Source organism: Poromitra crassiceps (genome assembly GCF_964638095.1).
Source record: "Poromitra crassiceps genome assembly, chromosome: 30".
Taxonomy (NCBI): domain Eukaryota; kingdom Metazoa; phylum Chordata; class Actinopteri; order Beryciformes; family Melamphaidae; genus Poromitra; species Poromitra crassiceps.
This window is the reverse complement of record NC_139652.1, coordinates 15,055,963-15,075,360: the sequence shown is the minus strand read 5'-3', so window position 1 is coordinate 15,075,360 and position 19,398 is coordinate 15,055,963. Positions and strand designations below refer to the sequence as shown.

General features: G+C 43.4%; 2 protein-coding genes across 3 annotated transcripts in view; one reads left to right on the top strand and one right to left on the bottom strand.

Annotated features, from left to right (window-relative positions):
* ppm1h (protein phosphatase, Mg2+/Mn2+ dependent, 1H) overlaps positions 1-5,964 on the top strand; it is a gene marked incomplete at its 5' end in the record, with an annotated part of 57,186 nt that extends 51,222 nt beyond the window's left edge. The window contains 3 exons of the mRNA XM_083663124.1: positions 3,178-3,285; positions 5,216-5,367; positions 5,690-5,964. Coding sequence (XP_083519250.1) covers positions 3,178-3,285; positions 5,216-5,367; positions 5,690-5,837 — 408 coding nt within the window. The 3' untranslated portion in view covers positions 5,838-5,964. The remainder of the gene's footprint in view (positions 1-3,177; positions 3,286-5,215; positions 5,368-5,689) is intronic.
* A 10,966-nt stretch (positions 5,965-16,930) lies between these two features.
* The window catches only part of mon2 (MON2 homolog, regulator of endosome-to-Golgi trafficking), an 86,259-nt gene continuing 83,791 nt past the window's right edge, over positions 16,931-19,398 (bottom strand). For both annotated transcript variants that reach the window (XM_083663096.1, XM_083663097.1), the window contains 2 exons: positions 18,895-18,977; positions 16,931-17,683 (listed from right to left, as the gene is read on the bottom strand). In XM_083663096.1, coding sequence (XP_083519222.1) covers positions 17,520-17,683; positions 18,895-18,977 — 247 coding nt within the window. In that variant the 3' untranslated portion in view covers positions 16,931-17,519. The remainder of the gene's footprint in view (positions 17,684-18,894; positions 18,978-19,398) is intronic.

Below are 19,398 nucleotides of genomic sequence, written 5' to 3'. Positions count from 1 at the left end.
CAACCTCAACCTCTCTCTACCTCTGTGTCTCACTCAACCTCCCTCTACCTCTGTGTCTCACTCAACCTCAACCTCCCTCTACCTCTGTGTCTCACTCAACCTCCCTCTACCTCTGTGTCTCACTCAACCTCCCTCTACCTCTGTGTCTCACTCAACCTCCCTCTACCTCTGTGTCTCACTCAACCTCAACCTCCCTCTACCTCTGTGTCTCACTCTCACTCAACCTCTCTCTACCTCTGTGTCTCACTCACACTCAACCTCTCTCTACCTCTGTGTCTCACTCACACTCAACCTCTCTCTACCTCTGTGTCTCACTCAACCTCAACCTCCCTCTACCTCTGTGTCTCACTCAACCTCCCTCTACCTCTGTGTCTCACTCACACTCAACCTCTCTCTACCTCTGTGTCTCACTCACACTCAACCTCCCTCTACCTCTGTGTCTCACTCACACTCAACCTCCCTCTACCTCTGTGTCTCACTCACACTCAACCTCCCTCTCTACCTCTGTGACTCGCTCTCTCTCCCTGGCATCTGCACTGCATACTGATCCAGGCGTATTTCTTACCAGTCCATCTCAATTGCTCACTCCCCCTCGAAACTCCCCCCCCCCTCTCCCCCTCCCATCCTTATGTGCTGCTGATTTCATACTGTACAATGGATTCAATTAGCCCAGTTAACGAGCGGGCATTTTTAGAGGCGGGTGGTGGCAATTTGCGCAGACAGTAGGAATCAAAGGGGGATTTCATACAGCGTGCAAATGAGTGAGACGGCGTCTGGGGCTTTTGGGGGAGAGATCGTTAAGGGGGAGAGATCGTTAAGGGGGAGAGATCGTTAACACATTAAGTGCCAGAGACGACCTAACTCGTCTTACATAATCCAGCGCTTAAGTGCCAAGGACGAGCTAACTCGTCTTACATAAACATTTTTTTTTTTTTGACGGTGGTACATCAATCAACAACTTTTACATCTTCGAGATCACTATTGGAGCAAGATAATGTGTATAATCTATTTTACCGACCCACTAAGTGTTGACAGTGCTCCCCCAGACGACCGAAATCAAAGAAAAAACTGCCGCGGGACCAAGCCGTTCAAGGAAATGCCGTGGCGATTTCACAGTAATCCATTCAAGACTTGTCTTGCCTGAGAGCGGCCGCGCACCGGCAGCAGCACACAGAGAGCGGAGAGCGATTTGCAAAATAGATCATAGGTGAAACACACTTTGAAACACCTCAGAAAGGCCAGAATCAACATCTGCCCATCGCCCACGCATTCCCCGGCCCATCTTGACTCGCACAAGGAGCGTCTGCACGCAGGCAAGCAGGCAGGCAGGCACACAGGCAGGCAGCAGCAAAAGCGCTTCTGACACGCCCGCTGTACAGCCAGGAGGACACAAGACACACGGAGGGAGGAGTTTGAATGAGAGGGGTGTTTCCTGTTGTTATGGAGGAAATTACTGTTCAAAACTATTGTTTAGAATGTCTGACGGTCTTACTGATGCCAAAAATGAATGGTTAAAGTGACTGTTTCACAAAAAGCCATTTATCTCTGAATAAATTTCCAGACGCTGAAACCATGCTGTACTCAACGGCTAATATCTACATAACTACTAACTCTGCAAACTAACTCTTTTAGACAGAGAAAGCACACATTCTATTAGTTATTTTTAGATGATTGGTGTTCATGAATTCTTAACAGAAAAGAATCCTCGTCTGTTTCTAAAATGAGCCAGAATCGTCAAAAACACCCCTGGCACAACTTACCTACAGGAATGAAAACATGGCTGGCATTCAATGTGTTAAGAAGCTGCACAGAAGTGGAAGATGCTGAGATGAGAGATGTGTCGGCGCTGCTTTACGGTGTCACGAGCAATCTCTTCTGTTACATTAGATACAGCATAACCTCATGAGCTGGTGTTTATTTGACTAAATGACGCTCATGAATCCTTCTGTTACATTAGATACAGCATAACCTCATGAGCTGGTGTTTATTTGACTAAATGACACTCATGAATCCTTCTGTTACATTAGATACAGCATAACCTCATGAGCTGGTGTTTATTTGACTAAATGACACTCATGAATCCTTCTGTTACATTAGATACAGCATAACCCCATGAGCTGGTGTTTATTTGACTAAATGACGCTCATGAATCCTTCTGTTACATTAGATACAGCATAACCTCATGAGCTGGTGTTTATTTGACTAAATGACGCTCATGAATCCTTCTGTTACATTAGATACAGCATAACCTCATGAGCTGGTGATTATTTGACTAAATGACGCTCATGAATCCTTCTGTTACATTAGATACAGCATAACCTCATGAGCTGGTGTTTATTTGACTAAATGACACTCATGAATCCTTCTGTTACATTAGATACAGCATAACCCCATGAGCTGGTGTTTATTTGACTAAATGACGCTCATGAATCCTTCTGTTACATTAGATACAGCATAACCTCATGAGCTGGTGATTATTTGACTAAATGACGCTCATGAATCCTTCTGTTACATTAGATACAGCATAACCTCATGAGCTGGTGTTTATTTGACTAAATGACACTCATGAATCCTTCTGTTACATTAGATACAGCATAACCTCATGAGCTGGTGATTATTTGACTAAATGACGCTCATGAATCCTTCTGTTACATTAGATACAGCATAACCTCATGAGCTGGTGTTTATTTGACTAAATGACGCTCATGAATCTCTTCTGTTACATTAGATACAGCATAACCTCATGAGCTGGTGTTTATTTGACTAAATGACGCTCATGAATCCTTCTGTTACATTAGATACAGCATAACCTCATGAGCTGGTGTTTATTTGACTAAATGACGCTCATGAATCCTTCTGTTACATTAGATACAGCATAACCTCATGAGCTGGTGTTTATTTGACTAAATGACACTCATGAATCCTTCTGTTACATTAGATACAGCATAACCTCATGAGCTGGTGTTTATTTGACTAAATGACGCTCATGCAGTAGATATGATGATCAGCATATGTTCCTTTTGCTGTACCTTTACTCATTATTTGTGAGGACTACTGTAATGGACCATCTTCTATAAATAAAAAGTATAAAAAAAAAATGACGCTCATGAATCCTTCTGTTACATTCTCAAAGGTCGTGCTTTTAAATGCTGTTCTCTGATGGTTGCTCCTTCACAGGCCCGTGTGTTGGCTACCATCGGGGTGACCAGAGGCCTGGGGGACCACGAACTCAAAGTGCACGACTCCAACATCTACATTAAGCCCTTTCTCTCCTGCTGCCCAGAGGTAGGTTCATGTAGGTTCATGTAGGCTGCATTCTGAATTCTGTTTGATCATGTGTAACTAAGGCAGACTAAGGTCATGTGGGAAAATAATATTCTCATCATTTCAGAAATCTGACTTGAATCCAAGTGTCTGTGTAAGTTCATTTCTCAGACATCCAGGTGGCACTGGGATGCTGTAACTGTATGTATGTATCATCCTCTTCACAGCTGTTCTAAAGTAACCTTGATGTGTCTGCTTAGTTCGCAAAGCGTTCTTCTGTGTGGAGAAAGCTCTACCTGGAGGAGCAATAAAAAGCAAATCATGACAAAATGTCATTTGACGTTAGCTGAGTAGCTGGTTAGCTAGTCAAGTCAAGTCAAGTCAATTTTATTTGTATAGCGCATTTACAAACGGCTGAGCCGCAACCAAAGTGCTTCACAAAAGTGCAAGAAGGCATAAACAAGTGATATACGCTATATAAAGCATTAAAAAAAAATATAATAAATTAAGTAGAAGAGTTAAAAGACATTGACTAGCTACACAGCAAAAGAAAATTAAAAAGGTGGCTGAGGGCTTTATTTAAAGGCTAATTCAAAAAGGTGGGTCTTCAAGTGGGATTTGAAAGTGTCCAGGGTCTGAGCTGCACGGATGCGGAGAGGGAGGCAGTTCCAGAGTCTAGGAGCTGTTACTGCAAAGGCTCTGTCCCCCCTGGTTTTTAACCTGGACCTGGGCACCTCCAAAAGCAGCTAACCAGCTGGTTAGCACTTACAGCAAACAGCACAGTGTTGTGCTACAAACAAATGCTTACCAGATATTCCCAGTATACATCTACATAAAAGTCGAACTTAACTCGCATATAGTAGTGACAGCGCAAATCTGGATACATTTGACCTCAATATGAATGGTCGTCCAAGGCGGAAGATTGGGAAGAAAGGAAGCTGAAATCGAAAAGCAATTTTAGTAAAGATGATAGAAAGAATAAATGCAAAAATAAAATAAACTTGAGATGTAGTAGAAGATGCATCAGTAGGACTGCTTTTACATTGTTCTTACATTAGCTCAGATGAACATTTCTATGTGATTTAGCTCATCTTTTTGTGATTTAACTCTTAACAATGGTCCTTAATAACAAGCTGACAATTGTCCTTGAGTGCTTTGTGAAAAGCCGGCTGAGACTCTCACTGAGTCATGTTGGTCATAAGTTCAAATATGGCCATTGGGTCAGAAACCAAATGCTGTTAGTTTGTCATCACCATCACTCCTCCAGAGACACTGTGGTGGTGTTGAAATCTCCATTAAGCATTTTGAAATAGACGAGCCGATTAGCTCCACTCCTCTTCTGCCTTGCCTAGCTGACTTCAACCACACCAAGGTTCCTCACAACATGGAGGATCCACCCAAAAAGTGCTTTTGATCCTTTCACAGCCACTTTTGCAGGAACACAGTGCTCATGCTGCGTTACTTTAAAAAGTAGCACAGGAATTGTTCGCATCAACCAAAGTGAAGTACTTGATGTCGACACCAAGGCCAGGGGGCATCGTTCATGTGTCAGAGTAATGCTTTGTGTTCAGCTGTGGTAAACGGAGAGATTGTGCGTCTCAAGAGTTTCCACGGTAACATACCAGCTGAAGATCTCTTTGCCTCAGGATCACCGTGAAAGCCTGAGGCCTTCACTGGCTTTTAGAGAAAAGTGGGAAAAAAGCTTGAGGTAGAAGATAGGCTGTGCACAAAGAAAGATGGATACAGTAAGTCCCACAGGAGAGTCGCACATCTATAAACTAAATAGACTAAATATGGTCTTAGATGTTGGATGTGGTAATATAACTAAATAATACAATCAATAAATAATAATAATAATATACAAATAAACTAAATATTTGTAGGTGTTCTCGGGACCCGCGTGTATCTCACTACTCAGACTTTTTGCCTCATTACTCCCCTTCACCTGCAGGTCAAAGTGTACCCGCTGACGCAGTACGAGCACGGAGCCGATGACGTCCTCGTGCTGGGAACCGACGGTCTGTGGGATGTCCTCTCCAACCAGGAAGTAGCCGAGGCGGTCACCTGTTTCCTGGCCAACTGTGACCCGGACGACCAGCACAGGCACGTTCACTCACCACCAGACACGGGCTGAACTTCCTCTCACCCCTGTCGTATTTGGAGAGGATGACATTTATCTTGCCATAACTATATTAATTTCCAAACATTGGGATAAGTTATTCTCTGATGTCAAGGGATGTGGTCATGCAGAGCTTTTATGAGCTTATCTTAAAAGTTCATCAAATGGTCGTAAACATTCTATCATCAGTTCATTTGGCCGTTGTAGGCAGATGTAGCTATTCTAATGTGCGTATACTCATGTTTTACAACTCTCCACCTTGTATATCTTCATGTCATGACCGTTTATCACTTCTGTTACCTTCAGGTACACGATGGCAGCTCAAGACCTGGTCATGAGAGCGCGAGGGGTGCTGAAGGATCGAGGCTGGAGGATATCCAATGACAGATTAGGTTCTGGAGATGACATTTCTGTCTACATCATTCCCTTAATGTACGGCAACAGGCAGACGTAGCCAAGCTACGGACCATAAGAATGACAGTCTACCCTGACTGGACCACCCACCACCTTCACCTCCGCAGTTGCCCTACTCCCCTGCACTCTTTAACGCTTCAGTGTGGACTTTCTTCATCCTGGGGCGAGGGATCCAAAATGGCCTGGCCAGATGTTGGGATTCCTGCTCGGTTTTCTTTGAGAAGATGATCTCAGGATGATCAATATTCCCTCCTTTTTGTTTGGTCGTTTTTACTGAAAAGAAACCAATGGCAAAACTGGATCCTGAACACCCTTGACCTTTGACCCTAGACCTAGACCTACCCTTTGACTCTAGAGCTGAGTTGAACAACTGATAGTCATCATTATGAACCTCTAAAGGCTGTATTTCACTGAAGGCAAATGCCGACTGAGGGGAGAGAGAACGGACTCGCATGGATGAGACCTTGTGCATCTCAGGATCGCTCTTACTCTAGCTTATGTTCATGACAATATTTACTAATGTGAAAATGTAAATACTTTTGACGTACAAGACATTGGGTGCGTGTGATTTGCTGAGCACCTGTACAGTGTAGCCTACTGTATAGACCAGCCGGCAGAGAGAGAGGTGTATATATGAATCATAACCTCCTCTGTTCCATGTATGCTTTTAGCCATTCCATCTGGCCAGGATCAACTGTCCACATCTTGTGTTAAAAAAAACACCCCCACAAAAAGAAGAAAAATGCAAGTCTTCTCTAGCTTTCTGCACTGGGAACACGGGTTCCTCTTTTAGTAGCTGCAAACAAAAAAAAACTCTCTGGCTACTGTGGGAAATGTCTTGCTTAGTAGATGAAGGAAACCGTTTGTCCATGCTCTTTTGTTGACGTTACAATATGAAAGTGCAATCACTGTTGAGTTTCTGGTGTCAGCTAAATGTGACTGTGCTTAGTTAGAAGTTCAAATATATCTTACTATGAAAGCTAGCTCAGCTTGTACAACACTATTGCATTTTCTAACTGAAGAAGAAAAAAAGCATTCTCACATTATTTGTACTTCACTCAGTCAAACTCCAGCCATCTACCTACCTGATTCTTTTCCTTTTCATCCTTTTGTTCTATTTAACCCATTGATACCTGATGCAGCATTTGTGTGTGTATCCCTTTAAGACCGCGAACCGCGTTAACGCGGTCTTAAAGGGATACGCACACAAATGAGGGATATACACGCAAATGCTGCATCAGGTATCAATGGGTTAATGTCTTATGTCCTCTATGGGTGGCTGTTTACACACTACAGTACACTATAACTGCTGCCTAGCTGTGCCAGTATTTTGGTGAAAAGTTGAGTTAGATGTTCGTCTTTCTTCAACGCTTTGCTTGGAAATGCACCGAAGAGAAGCAAAACAATCACCCAGGAGTCAGGACGCTGTGTGATGGATGCTGTGCTGTGTGGAATATTGTAGGCAGTGTAGTTTGTCTAGTTTTATCATGTTTTATGGTTTGTACCATATGCTCAAAAACACATTTAGATGAATCTGACTTTAAAATGTTTTTTTTTACATATAGTGGGGCAGTTAAGCATAACAATTGTGGATTTGGCCTTAAAAGCATATAATTTGGTACACGTATTTTATTGCACCCACAGACTGGCAGCCTGTGGAAAGTGTAACATAAGGTTGTGTAGACTAATCTGATATGGATGATCTTGGTGTCAAACCACGCATTTCTTACGATGAGGAATTCAAATTTGGAACTGAGAATTGCTCAGGAGCTTCCTTCTATCTCACAATTCAAGAATCAAAATAAGTGATTGCCATAACTGCCCAAACCTAACCTTATAGAATGAAGGTTCTGAGCAATTCTAAAGTTCCAAATTTGAATTCCTCATCATAAAAAAATTACGGTTTCACACCAAGATCATTATCATATTTGTATACACAACTTTATTGCAGTTACAATTTCCATAAGCTGTCAGTCTGTGGCCGCAACATGAATAAAAACAGCTTGCACACTGCAGGGCTCCGCTTTCAGTTGATTTATTTAGCACCCAAAAAAGGTTAGAGTGACATTTCGAGCGTCAGGCTCTTCATCGGACAGTCTGGAGTCTGGCCGTAAAACATGGAAAAGAAATTATTTCAAAATTCATGATGCCCCCATATCCAGTTCTTTTTGGAATGCCTTTGGCTATAAGTGTACTAAATGATATGCTTTTATCGCAAAATGCACAATTGTTATGGATTTTTTAGCTAAGCTGCCCCACTAATACTAGGAACCAGGGTGGGAATTACATGGAGGCCATGGCCGTGATGCCCTGAGATCTCTAAGGCCACCTTGGCAGTGCCCTGCTACCAGCCTGCTACTGTCAGTTGCTTTAAAAGCATCACAGTATAATGTAGCCTGCCCTACTGTATGCAAAGGATGTGTACAGTAAGTGGCTCATTTTAACACACATTTAAGACAATTCACGATGTCAATTAGAGCAACAGCCTTTGTGCCCTGGCATGTGGCCTTGTGCCCTAAAAAATAACCTCTACGACTACGTAGCTCATTCCTCCTGATTTTTCCACTTACGGTTATTTAATTAACAAGGAAGTAGATAAACAAACGGCAAAGAGCATCACTCCAAAGAGAAGATTCTAATAGAAAACTCTGAACACGTGTCTGAACACATGTTTTCTAAAGCCAGTCTTTTTCCGCATTGTAGTTAATTTTGCTTACTGTAGCTGTAGCTGTACTACTGTAGCTGTGTTTTGGTTTCTCTTAGCTGTACACAGATTTGTATCTTAATTGTGTTACATCCAGCTGTGGCTCGCTTAAGATGAAGCTGCTGAAACATGGAATGGAACAGATGTATTTAATTTAAATGTAAAAAAAAAACATGTAAATATTTCAGTGGACACTTCCGGACAATTCTCTCCTTTGTTATACTGTAACTAAGTGATGTACATTTTACCCAAACAAAAATATGTTACTTTGTACTGTTTTGAAAGCCTATGCTCGTATGTGTAAAAAGAAGAAGAAAAATCACTTTTCAACTTTATTAAAAAATTACAATTCCTGATCATTTCTTTTTTTTATAATATTTTATTTTCAGTTTTTATAGAACAACATACGAACAAGACAAAGAGGCTCAGACACAGGAAAAGAAAAAAATACATACATCATTGAGATGTACAGATAAACACTTTTATCTCTATGGGATATAGATGTGATAGAGATAGACACTGTGTTTATCTCTATCAGATCTAAATCCCATAGAGATAAACACAGTGTTTATCTATGGTCTGGCCCGCTGACTTAAAGATGGTGCAGTCTGATTATTTAAACAATCTTTGAGCAACAGTTGTAAAGTTTGTGGCTTTGTGTTGTTATTGTTGTGGAGGAATTTTACAAATTGGACCTTGATGGGATGCAAACACATGGAAAAATGGCCATGGATCCTGTTACCATTAGCCTACATAAAACAATGTAAGATAAATCAAGGTCCAAATGATTGCAGTAGCTTTGAATTTAGAAACTGAGATAGATCCACTCTTATTGATTATTGTTCTTTAGACGAGGGTTTCAGCCCTGACTGAGCGTGGCCTCGCCTGCCCTCTTGGCATGCACAGTGCACAATTGCTCAACTTCACATCACTGATGACATCACAATTGCTTGAGTGACATCACTGATGCCATCGTCGAGCGCTCGAGTGACATCATTGATGATGTCATAGATATTGTGACATCATCAGTGACATCATTACTGACCAAAATCATCACAAATCTCACAATGTGGGAGCAAATACGTGACCAAAATCACAGACAGTTGGCACACTTTGGCAATTTTATGTAAAGAAGATGACTTCATTCAACAGCCAATCAGAAACAATCGTCCAACAACAGACAGGCAGGTCTGTGGGTTTGTCTGTGTGGTCAGTACAGTCGTCTGTGTTCTGGTAGACCAGGGGTCAAAACCTGCTGTGGGAACCATCCTTTGCAGTATAGTTATAATTGCATAACATTTATTTTAACACTTTAATATCTTCCATTAATTAGAAGTGTAATAAAAAACAAAAAATGTGTTGTTACTGTATGCCTATTGCCACTTTTATTTAAATACAAATCTTATTACTACCCAAAGATATGTGCAGATCCCGGGCTTTAACTCACTAGCCTTACAACTGACATACACAGTCCTCTGTTGTTGGGCAATTTGAGCAATTAATCACCAGAAACGGCTGTAATATATTTGAGCTTCTAGTTAACAGTAAGCTGATCTAAGAGTCTAAGTCCATGTGTGTGATGTTCATAGTGCAGCCATGCAGCCTCTCCTCAGCAGCAGGGCTGCGGGGGCTCAGAGGGTTGAGTGAGGACCATATCAGGTTCTTTACCAATACATGACCGTAGGGATGCACGATATATCGGCAATCATATCGGTATCGGCCGATGTTAGTCATTTTTTAACATATCGGTATCGGTCCGATGTTGCAATGTTAATATCGGTTATCGGTATCAACCAAATTCTTCACATTGAGATGAAATAATGCACTAAATCTATGATTTATGGGCTTTTACAAATGTTTTTGAAATAAAGAAATGCATTACTTTTTGAAATTCTGTGTTTACATGTGATTTTCAGTATGTAATTTTTTTTATTATCATAGAAATGTGTTTTTATACAGATCATATCGACATCGGTAAATATCGGTTATCGGCCATAACAGCAATGATAAATATCAGTTATCGGCATCGGCCAAAATTTTCATATCGGTGCATCCCTACATGACCGGTCTGATATTGATTGGATTGATTTTATTTTGGATAAAGAATAACAAAATCCAAGCGATGACGTGAAAAAGTGTGAACACTTATTTCCATCATGGTCCCTGTGGTCTTATAAAAACATGACATACAGTAAAGTAACACATAAACAGTCAAGGATAAAACGAACAAGAGATATAAACCAGCAGAAGTTTGATTGATTGATATTTTTTATCAATCTTTTTTTTTCATCTGCGTCAACACATGCACTTCTACCTAACTGTATTGAAGGCCATGCACAAAAGAGATCTGACTGAAAGTGTCTGCCAACAGCGGAAAAGCTTTTCCAGTTTGCTTGGGCAGCTGGGAGCGCCAGATCCAGTTTCCAGTAGTCGTCCGCACGCATCTGACTCGAATCAAATGGCTTAATGAGTAAGACTGTTTACACCTGAGACCAAGAGGCACCGCTGCACAATGTACCGTTTAATATGTGCAACTAAATCCCACAGAATTATACAGGATCTTTTGCATATTACGCTAAAAGGCCCTGTGGTGGGTTCTCTTCACGATATTGTTGACAGTTCCTGAAGCTTTTTACCAGGCACGTAAGCTAAGAAGGGGGGATGCAATGGAGGACGACAGAGGAAGGAGCCGCACCGGAGCTCAGGAAAGGTTTAAGGACCACCTGTGTCTACAACAGTCTTATTGTGGATATCGCATAATAACTCTCCAGCCTGGAGGTATTTTCAATTCCTGTTATCCTGCCCACCGGTGAGGATTAGATCGTGAGTGCAAAACACCCCCCCCCCCCCCCCCCCCACACACACACACACACACACTCACACTCAAAGTATGTGCTTCATAGCGCACACACACACACACACACACACACACATGGGACCATAAAGTGCTGTCGTGGGAGTCTCACACTGGAGGGCCATCTGGTCCACACAGGCCCGGCACTGCCTCCTCCTCCTCCAGTCAGGCCAGCACTGAGCTGGCACTGCGCTCCTCCTCTCCACACGGGGGCAGCACTGAGCTGGCACTGCGCTCCTCCTCTCCACACGGGGGCGTGTGTGCTCCAGATTGGATGACGGCAGTGATGACGCGGTCGTTCCTGTGGTGGGCGGCTTGTTTTTTCCAAGGTCACAGCACTCCCCGCCCACCCGTGGACAGAGCCGGGGGAGAGATGCTGAGTGGGCTAGCTGGTGAGATACTCTCATCTCTCGTACTGGAAAGGTGAGGCGCTATCTCACTCCGTTCCAAAAGGCGATACCGGTGCCCCCACACCGCCGTTGAGTTTGGAGTGGATAGGGTAGCCTACATCATTTGTACTGGCTTTAAACGGTTTTAAAATGTCAAGCAAAAGGTCTTTTTGTTTAGTGTAATCCGACTAGCAAAAGGCTTTTTGATTGGTGGAACAGCTTTTAATATTTGGGCCACCATGTAGGCTATAGTCACTGTCTCGCTGTCGCGAGAGTGCGCATGGGACCGGAGGAAGTGAATTCTCCATTCATTTCCCCATAGACATTTCTTAAAATCCTTATTTAAAGAGATTTCAAGCAATTCAGCGATATTCAGAATCACGAGACACCATAGAACATTTCACTCAGGGAAACAACAAAAAAGGCAGATAAAAAACATCTGTTTTTCTTTTTTAGTTTTTGTCTGAGTGAAATGTTCTGTGGTCTCTGGTGATTCTGAATACAGCTGAATCGCTTGGTTTGACCAATATAAGGATTTGATCAATGGGAAAATGAATGAACCCAGAAGAGGACACTATATAGCAGACCTGGGCATTATGCGGCCCGGGGGCCAGACCCCGCCCTCCTGATGGTTCTGCCTGGTTCTGCCCGGCCCGGGAGGTCTAAGACAAAGCACACCATTTTACTTATGAAGCTAAAAAAATCAAATGAGATGACCTAAATTGGCTGTTTTGAGAGAGTAGAAATAACACGCTACACACACTCCATCCCTAGGCTCGCTCGCTCGCCCTGCAGCTCGCCTGCTGTGCGGCCTCGCCCGCAGCTCGGCTGCTGCGTGGCCTCGCCCTGCAGCTCGGCCTCGCCCGCAGCTCGGCTGCTGCGTGGCCTCCTCTCCTCGCCTGCTCTATTGGCATGCACAGCGCACAATTGCTCAACTTCGCATCACTCACTGATGACATCACAATTGCTCGAGTGACCATCACTGATTATTATTACATCATGGAGTGCTCGAGTGACATCGCTCACAACAACTTCACATCACTGATGACATCAGCATAGGTGATGTGACCATCACTGATGACATTGAGTGCTATATCACTGATTATGTCATAGACATGATAACATCACAATTGGTCGAGTGACATCACTGATGATGTCATAGACATTGTGACATCATCAGTGACATCACAACTGTCCAAGTGGCCAGCACTGATGACATCATCGAGTGCTCGAGTGACATCACTGATGATGTCATAGACATTGTGACATCATTACTGGCCAAAACCATCACAAATCTCGTGACCAAAAACATGGGACACAAATTGCAGACAGACAGATCTCCCTTACTCCCTTATATGACGATGATGATTTTCAAATATAATAAATGCTGAAGAACATGTGCAGTTTGTTCTCTATAATTTAAGATAGTGATAAAATTAGAGGTTATGACATGAGAATATAGCCCCCCCCCCCCCCCCCCCCCCGGCAACAATCTGGGTTTCTCATGTGGCCCCCCGGGAAAAACGATTGCCCTCCCTGCAGTAGGCTTTCTCCTGCACCCAGACGTGTTGAGTTACAGCATTGGGCGACGTGTTGAGCTATCTGGGGAATGTTCAGTCTCCACATCAGGGTCGCCGGGCCTGTCAGGAGGAAGGTGCGGCTAGCTGCCTCCACAGTGCAGCTGTGATCATCATCATCAGAGCCAGCACATGTTCCACAGGGACTTTACTGCCTCTGGTTCTCCAGCGGCCTGAGGCTGAGTTATCTGCAGCCTGGCTCCCATGGGAACACCGACACAAGATGGATGCGCAGGCAGGGGTCTGGACAGGCCGAGGGCTGCCCTGTCCTCCATAACTACTCTAACGCACACTGCTCCATAATAACATGCCTCTCAGCACAGTCAGTCAGGATGGCAAAATGTCTTTCATTTTGCCCCAGAATCTAAATCTTGTCTATTTATTACCTAAGACAGCCACTAATTTTAACACTTTGCTAGTAGGAAGGTGTAATTACTGAATGTAGACCAGTAGGTAAGATTTACGAGAATGGGCTTAACAATAACTACAGGTCTGTGTGGAGCTTTGTATGCTATATTGTATCAGCTACTCTGTACTTCCCGAAAAGGCAAAATAAATATCTGTGTTCAACCTACACATCTCTACATTCAACCACTAACCCTTTGGAGTATAATGATTTGTGGATTAGCTCCTTCTTATCCTTTTGGCTCTCTACTAGCTTTTTCGCCCTTCTCTAAAAAATCTCCACAAGATGCTAAGTGGGCAGAATTGTGCCCCGAGATGAACACAACTGCCTCCTCGCACCGTTAGCACACCATCAAAGTGTGAACTCATCAATATTTCATCATGTCCTTCTTCTCAGAAGGTCAAACGCAGGATTCAATCTCTCAGCCAGCGAGTGAGCTCTCTCTCATCTGGGGGCTGGGGTCTTAAATCAAGACTGCAGCCCGGTGGTGCACGCTTCCATCGACCCAGAGAGCTGCCTGCCTGCCTGCCACAGTGCTGTGCCACTACTACTGCAGCCAATCCAAGCTCATGATCCGTCCCAGTCGCCACCCCCCATCATCACGACAGCCCTGACTGCCACCATGTGACACAGATGGGCAGCACAAGAAGGGGTTCAAAGGTTAACTCGCAAAGCACGACCCACATCAGAGGTTCACTCAGACACAAACTAAAAACGCTGCATGTGCTTTGTGTCTGCAGCAGTGTAGACTGTCTGTAGCACACACACTCACTCCTGATGTAGCGTAATAATCAGATTATTACTGTAGGTGAACAGTGCCAACACAGCAGACAGTAGGCTACTACTAATAGTGCAGTGTTGTCTGAGCTGCACCCTGCATGTACAGTATTAACGTCTATCTGTTTCTATGCAGCATTATCAACAAAGGGCTGTGGGGAGAGCCAGCCAGCTTGTGTGTATCAGACCAGATGTACTGTCGGCTATCTCAGTGGGCAGCAGAGCCACGTCACTCCTCTCTTCATAGCAACAGCACTATTGACCTACATGCTTTCTACACGAGACACACATTGCCCGAGGTGGTGGAAACTATGCAAATCCATAGCAGATATTGACTTTCACCTCATATACTTCGTCCTGGTGTGTAGTCAACCTGGTTCAAAATGTGCAGGGGGGGGGGGGTGCATTTCCAACTGATATTAATAAGCGTTAACGCTTAGCATTTCCCCCTGCATCCTGCAAGGAATTCTGCATAATCTGAGATGAGATTAAAATGAGAGGCGCAAATCTAAATAATCACATTAGATCTGTGTGTAATAAACGCAAAGGTAACAATCACGACCGCATACAAGAAAGTGCCTTTTCCCAATCATGGCTCTATTTTATTTGATGAAACATGATACAGTTGCCAGTTGCTGTAACCGCGCTAACGTTACACAATACATGAAAGCGACAAAAATAAGAATGCAACAATGTAACCACCAAAGCCATTGATTGTAGACGCAGCAGCAGTTAACAGTGATCACACACGGTAGTAGCGTACAACACTAGTTTGCATTACCTGAAAAAGCGTTATTACAGCGACATTTCTCCTCGGCTTGTGTGGAATGATCACCAGCACTAGCAAGGCAGTAGCTTGCGCAGTCATCTCCATAGCGGGCAGTGTCACAGCCCAACCAACAGCACAAACTACTACCTCAGCCAGTGCGTGGTCAAATGCAAGGGAGTCAAAAAGAGATAAAAAATACAAAACTAAAGAAAAACACGCCGTATTAAAAAGCTGAAGAAACGCAGCGCTTCGATCGTCTCGGGCAGCAGCATTCCCATGCAGGCAGGAATGATCGGGTCCGATCCGTCCTCTGCCTGTTCTGTTCTGTTCTGTTCTGAGCAGCAGACTTCCTTGAAATAATAGGAGGGAAACCCCGCCCAAGCAGCGGACCTGCCCCCCCCGCTCCCCTCCTCCCTCTCTTCAGTGCACCAGACAACCCACGGTCCTTTCCCCTCATATGACCTCAACGAGGCGGTTCCCAAACTGCGCTCCGGGGACCTCCAGTGCGTCCTTGAGGGTGCCGTGGGGGTCCCTAGCAAATGTGGGATGATTCTGAGGCCATTTACACCTGGCGCTAACATGCATTTTCTGTGATCAGATTGCAATCAGATTGTGTTTTATATCACTTGAAATGCCGGGTGTAAACACCCCCAAAACGCATTGGAGAAGGATTGCAATCTGAAATGTGTAAAAGTGTAAATGCAATGTGTCCTCTCAATCTGGATACAGCAACTTTATGCGGATTGAGAGGACAACCATTTCTGCAATCTGATTGCAATCTGATCACAGAAAACGCATGTTAATGCCAGGTGTAAATGGCCTCTATATGTCGTTGACACTGAGCACTATGAGAGATTGTATAACAACACTGTCCTGTTATCATCTTGCTTACATTGTATAGAAAGAGAACAAAGATATCAGTTGCAGGGTCACTCAATGCAGTGGTTCTCTGGGGGTCCTTGAGGGGGTTCCAGGGGCAAGGGATGCCCAACAAAAAGGGGAATCATTTATTTTCACTTTAATTTCATCCCATTCATAAGTAACAACAGAATGTAGGACTATTTTGCTCATGGGTTTCACACACTTTCTGTAATAAAAAACACATCTAGAAGCATCGAACGGGGGTCCGTGGTCTAATTTGCATCGGTTTAGGGGTCCTTGACACACACACACACACAGACACACACACACACACACACACACACACACACACACACACACACACACACACACACACACACACACACATATATATTTTTAAGGATACTACATAAATGTCACTGCAAAATAAGTGGGAACATTGCAATGACACCTAAAGTGATCAGAAATATCAGATATAAACTATTGAGCACCATAAGTCCCTGTAGGAAAATCGCGGTGATAGAAATACCATTAAGTTTGATCATGTCACCCAAAAAACTCACACACTCCAGTCCCTAAAGGAATATTATGGTGATTTTTCATCGGGGAGTAAAATAACCACTATGCTCAAGGAGATAGCACTTAAAAAACACAAGCATGCACTTAGAATTTAATTGCTCAATATCTAACAAACAGAAAGCATGGACTCACTCGTGGTACGTTAAGGCACTTTGGATAAGAGTACATAAAAAAATAAAAAAAATGTTATCGAGCACACACAGCAGCGAGTTGTTTATAGAACTGTCCCATTTATTTTACACAGACAAGTACATCCCTTCTCAGATGGCTGGCTAAAGATGACGTGGAATGTTACAGTAAGTTTGTTCTTTTCCTTGCATAAAATCCTCACTGTTGAAAATGTCACAAAATGTCTTTGTCCTTCCATTTTTAAGATCGATAAAGCCCAAGTATTATTATGTTTTAATTACATCATCACCACTATCACCACACACTGTACATTGACTCGCCTCGTCGGGGGAATAAATCAAACTAAACCCAGAGGCAACACTGCAATTTAGTTTTTATCTCTGTAGTTGTAGTTAACACACGAGTCCCGCCGCCAGGCTGCATGAGAATGGAGGAGGCGTCATCAGCTCACATTAGAAGCATACAATGATGTGTATGAGGGTCAAAGGTCGTCCCGTTACCGTAGATGTGGGCTCACGTGGAGTTAAAAGTCCGTCCACTTGTGAAGCATGTGGGTCAAGAAGACACATTCCTGATTTCTTCATATATATATATATATATATATATACAGTATATATATATATATATATATATATATATATATATTATATATATATAACAGACGAGAGCTAGCCTGGTCAGGACTCGCCGTTCTGGACTCTGGAGACGGGGGGCTGCATAAAGTCTTTGAAGGGCCCCAGTGCCTCCTTCAGGGCTGAGCTCACCTCAGATGAGGAGCATGTAATGCACTCTACCAGCGTGGGGTACAGGGCGATCACCTGAGCCCACGTGTTCCCATCCACTGTGCACAGAAGAGCCGGCCAGCAAGACGACGCAGCACAGGGACGAGTGTGGGGGGGGGGGGGGGGGGGGAGTTGGGGGAGGGGAAGAAGAGAGCTTGAGTTGTGATAGAAAGCCATCAGAGAAAATCATTTCCTTGATCAAATTGCCAGAGGCGTATGGAAATGGATTTTGCTTCTGGATAAAGGGCGATACAAATGTAAACAACTTGAAGGGCAATTGGAAAAAAACAACATCATTTCTGCATGGCTCACTTCGATATTTTAAACTCAGAGCAGAACTCGATCAAAGAAATCCTCCTTAGGTCTACATGTAGGTGCCAAAGTTTTAATAAATGAAGAAAGAAAAGTCAAAACTCATTTATGTCCCTTTGTCTATTAATTAAACTAGAAAGCTGCGCACTTTGCACGGGAATTCAGAGGGTGGAGACTCTGGAGAGGATGTGCCATGTGCGCGCACTTTTTTGGGGGGGGGGGTGACCAAACTCATGTGTTTCGCTTCGCACGCTCAACCGGAGCTGGCTCGAGCCGATTTCTTGTCATCAGTGATGTCACTCTGTCTATGTGAGAAATCAACGCACCAGCTTCCCCCACTCAGTACGAAACTACGGATTAATACCAGGAATGATTGGTCATTTTTGTGCTCTATAGCTGCCAATTTCATTAAATAAAGGACAAAAGGACATTCTGAGTGCTGGCTTTTCGTCATTACTTCAATCTTTTGTAACTCAAAAAAATCTCTTTGGGTAATTTGACTTTGTTGGATACATAAACCAGCTCAGTGGCCTTGTGGTTTGAGTGTCCGCCCTGAGACTGGGAGGTTTGAGTTCGATCCCCGGCCGAGTACCAGACTATAAAAATGGGACCCATTGCCTCCCTGCTTGGCACTCAGCATCAAAGGGTTTGAATTGGGGGGTTAGATCACCAAATGATTCCACTGCTGCTGCTCACCGCTCCCCCAGGGGATGGGTCAAATGCAGAGAACAAATTTCGCACACTCAGGTGTGTGACAATCGTTGGGACTTTACCTTATAAACTCATCTCCACAGACTGGAAATAAAACCTATTTAAGAAATGGTCCCAACTGTTACTCTTGACACATTTACCTGAAATTAATCAATGGATAGGGTAGTATCTTTTTTCCCTTATTTTCTTTTCTTTACCTCACATCATTCCAAGATGGATTTAATCGTTTACACTGTTTGAAACTCACCATTTTCTGGCTGCGTCTTTTTAAGAGAGTCCATCAAGGTGCTGATGGCTTTCAAAACAAAGATGATCTCTGTCACTTGTTGCCTAAAAAGAGAGAGAGAAAACCAGCTTTATTAGCTACATTATACATACTTCAATGTGTGAAGGTGTGAAGTATCATCACTTCAGTTGCATTTCAAACGTTTCTAATGAGACTTGGCAGAGACACCGCTTTGGCAGTGATTAATAAATTGCATGAAAGCCTGTTCATAACAGGATCAATTAATTCCTGGCTAATTGACACAGGTTAGAGACAGAACAGACAGAAAGGGGACAAAGTTTGTGAAACTGGTGACTTTCCCCCATACTTTTCATCCATAGATTCTACCATAATCTAATGTCATAGCATTGAAACAGGTAGATGTGCTTGTACTGTATACAGAATCCCCCCTCCCCATTTGCTAGATTCTTGTTTGTATTCGATATTCCCATTTTGCTGAACTCCTCCCTGTATTCTACTGCCATT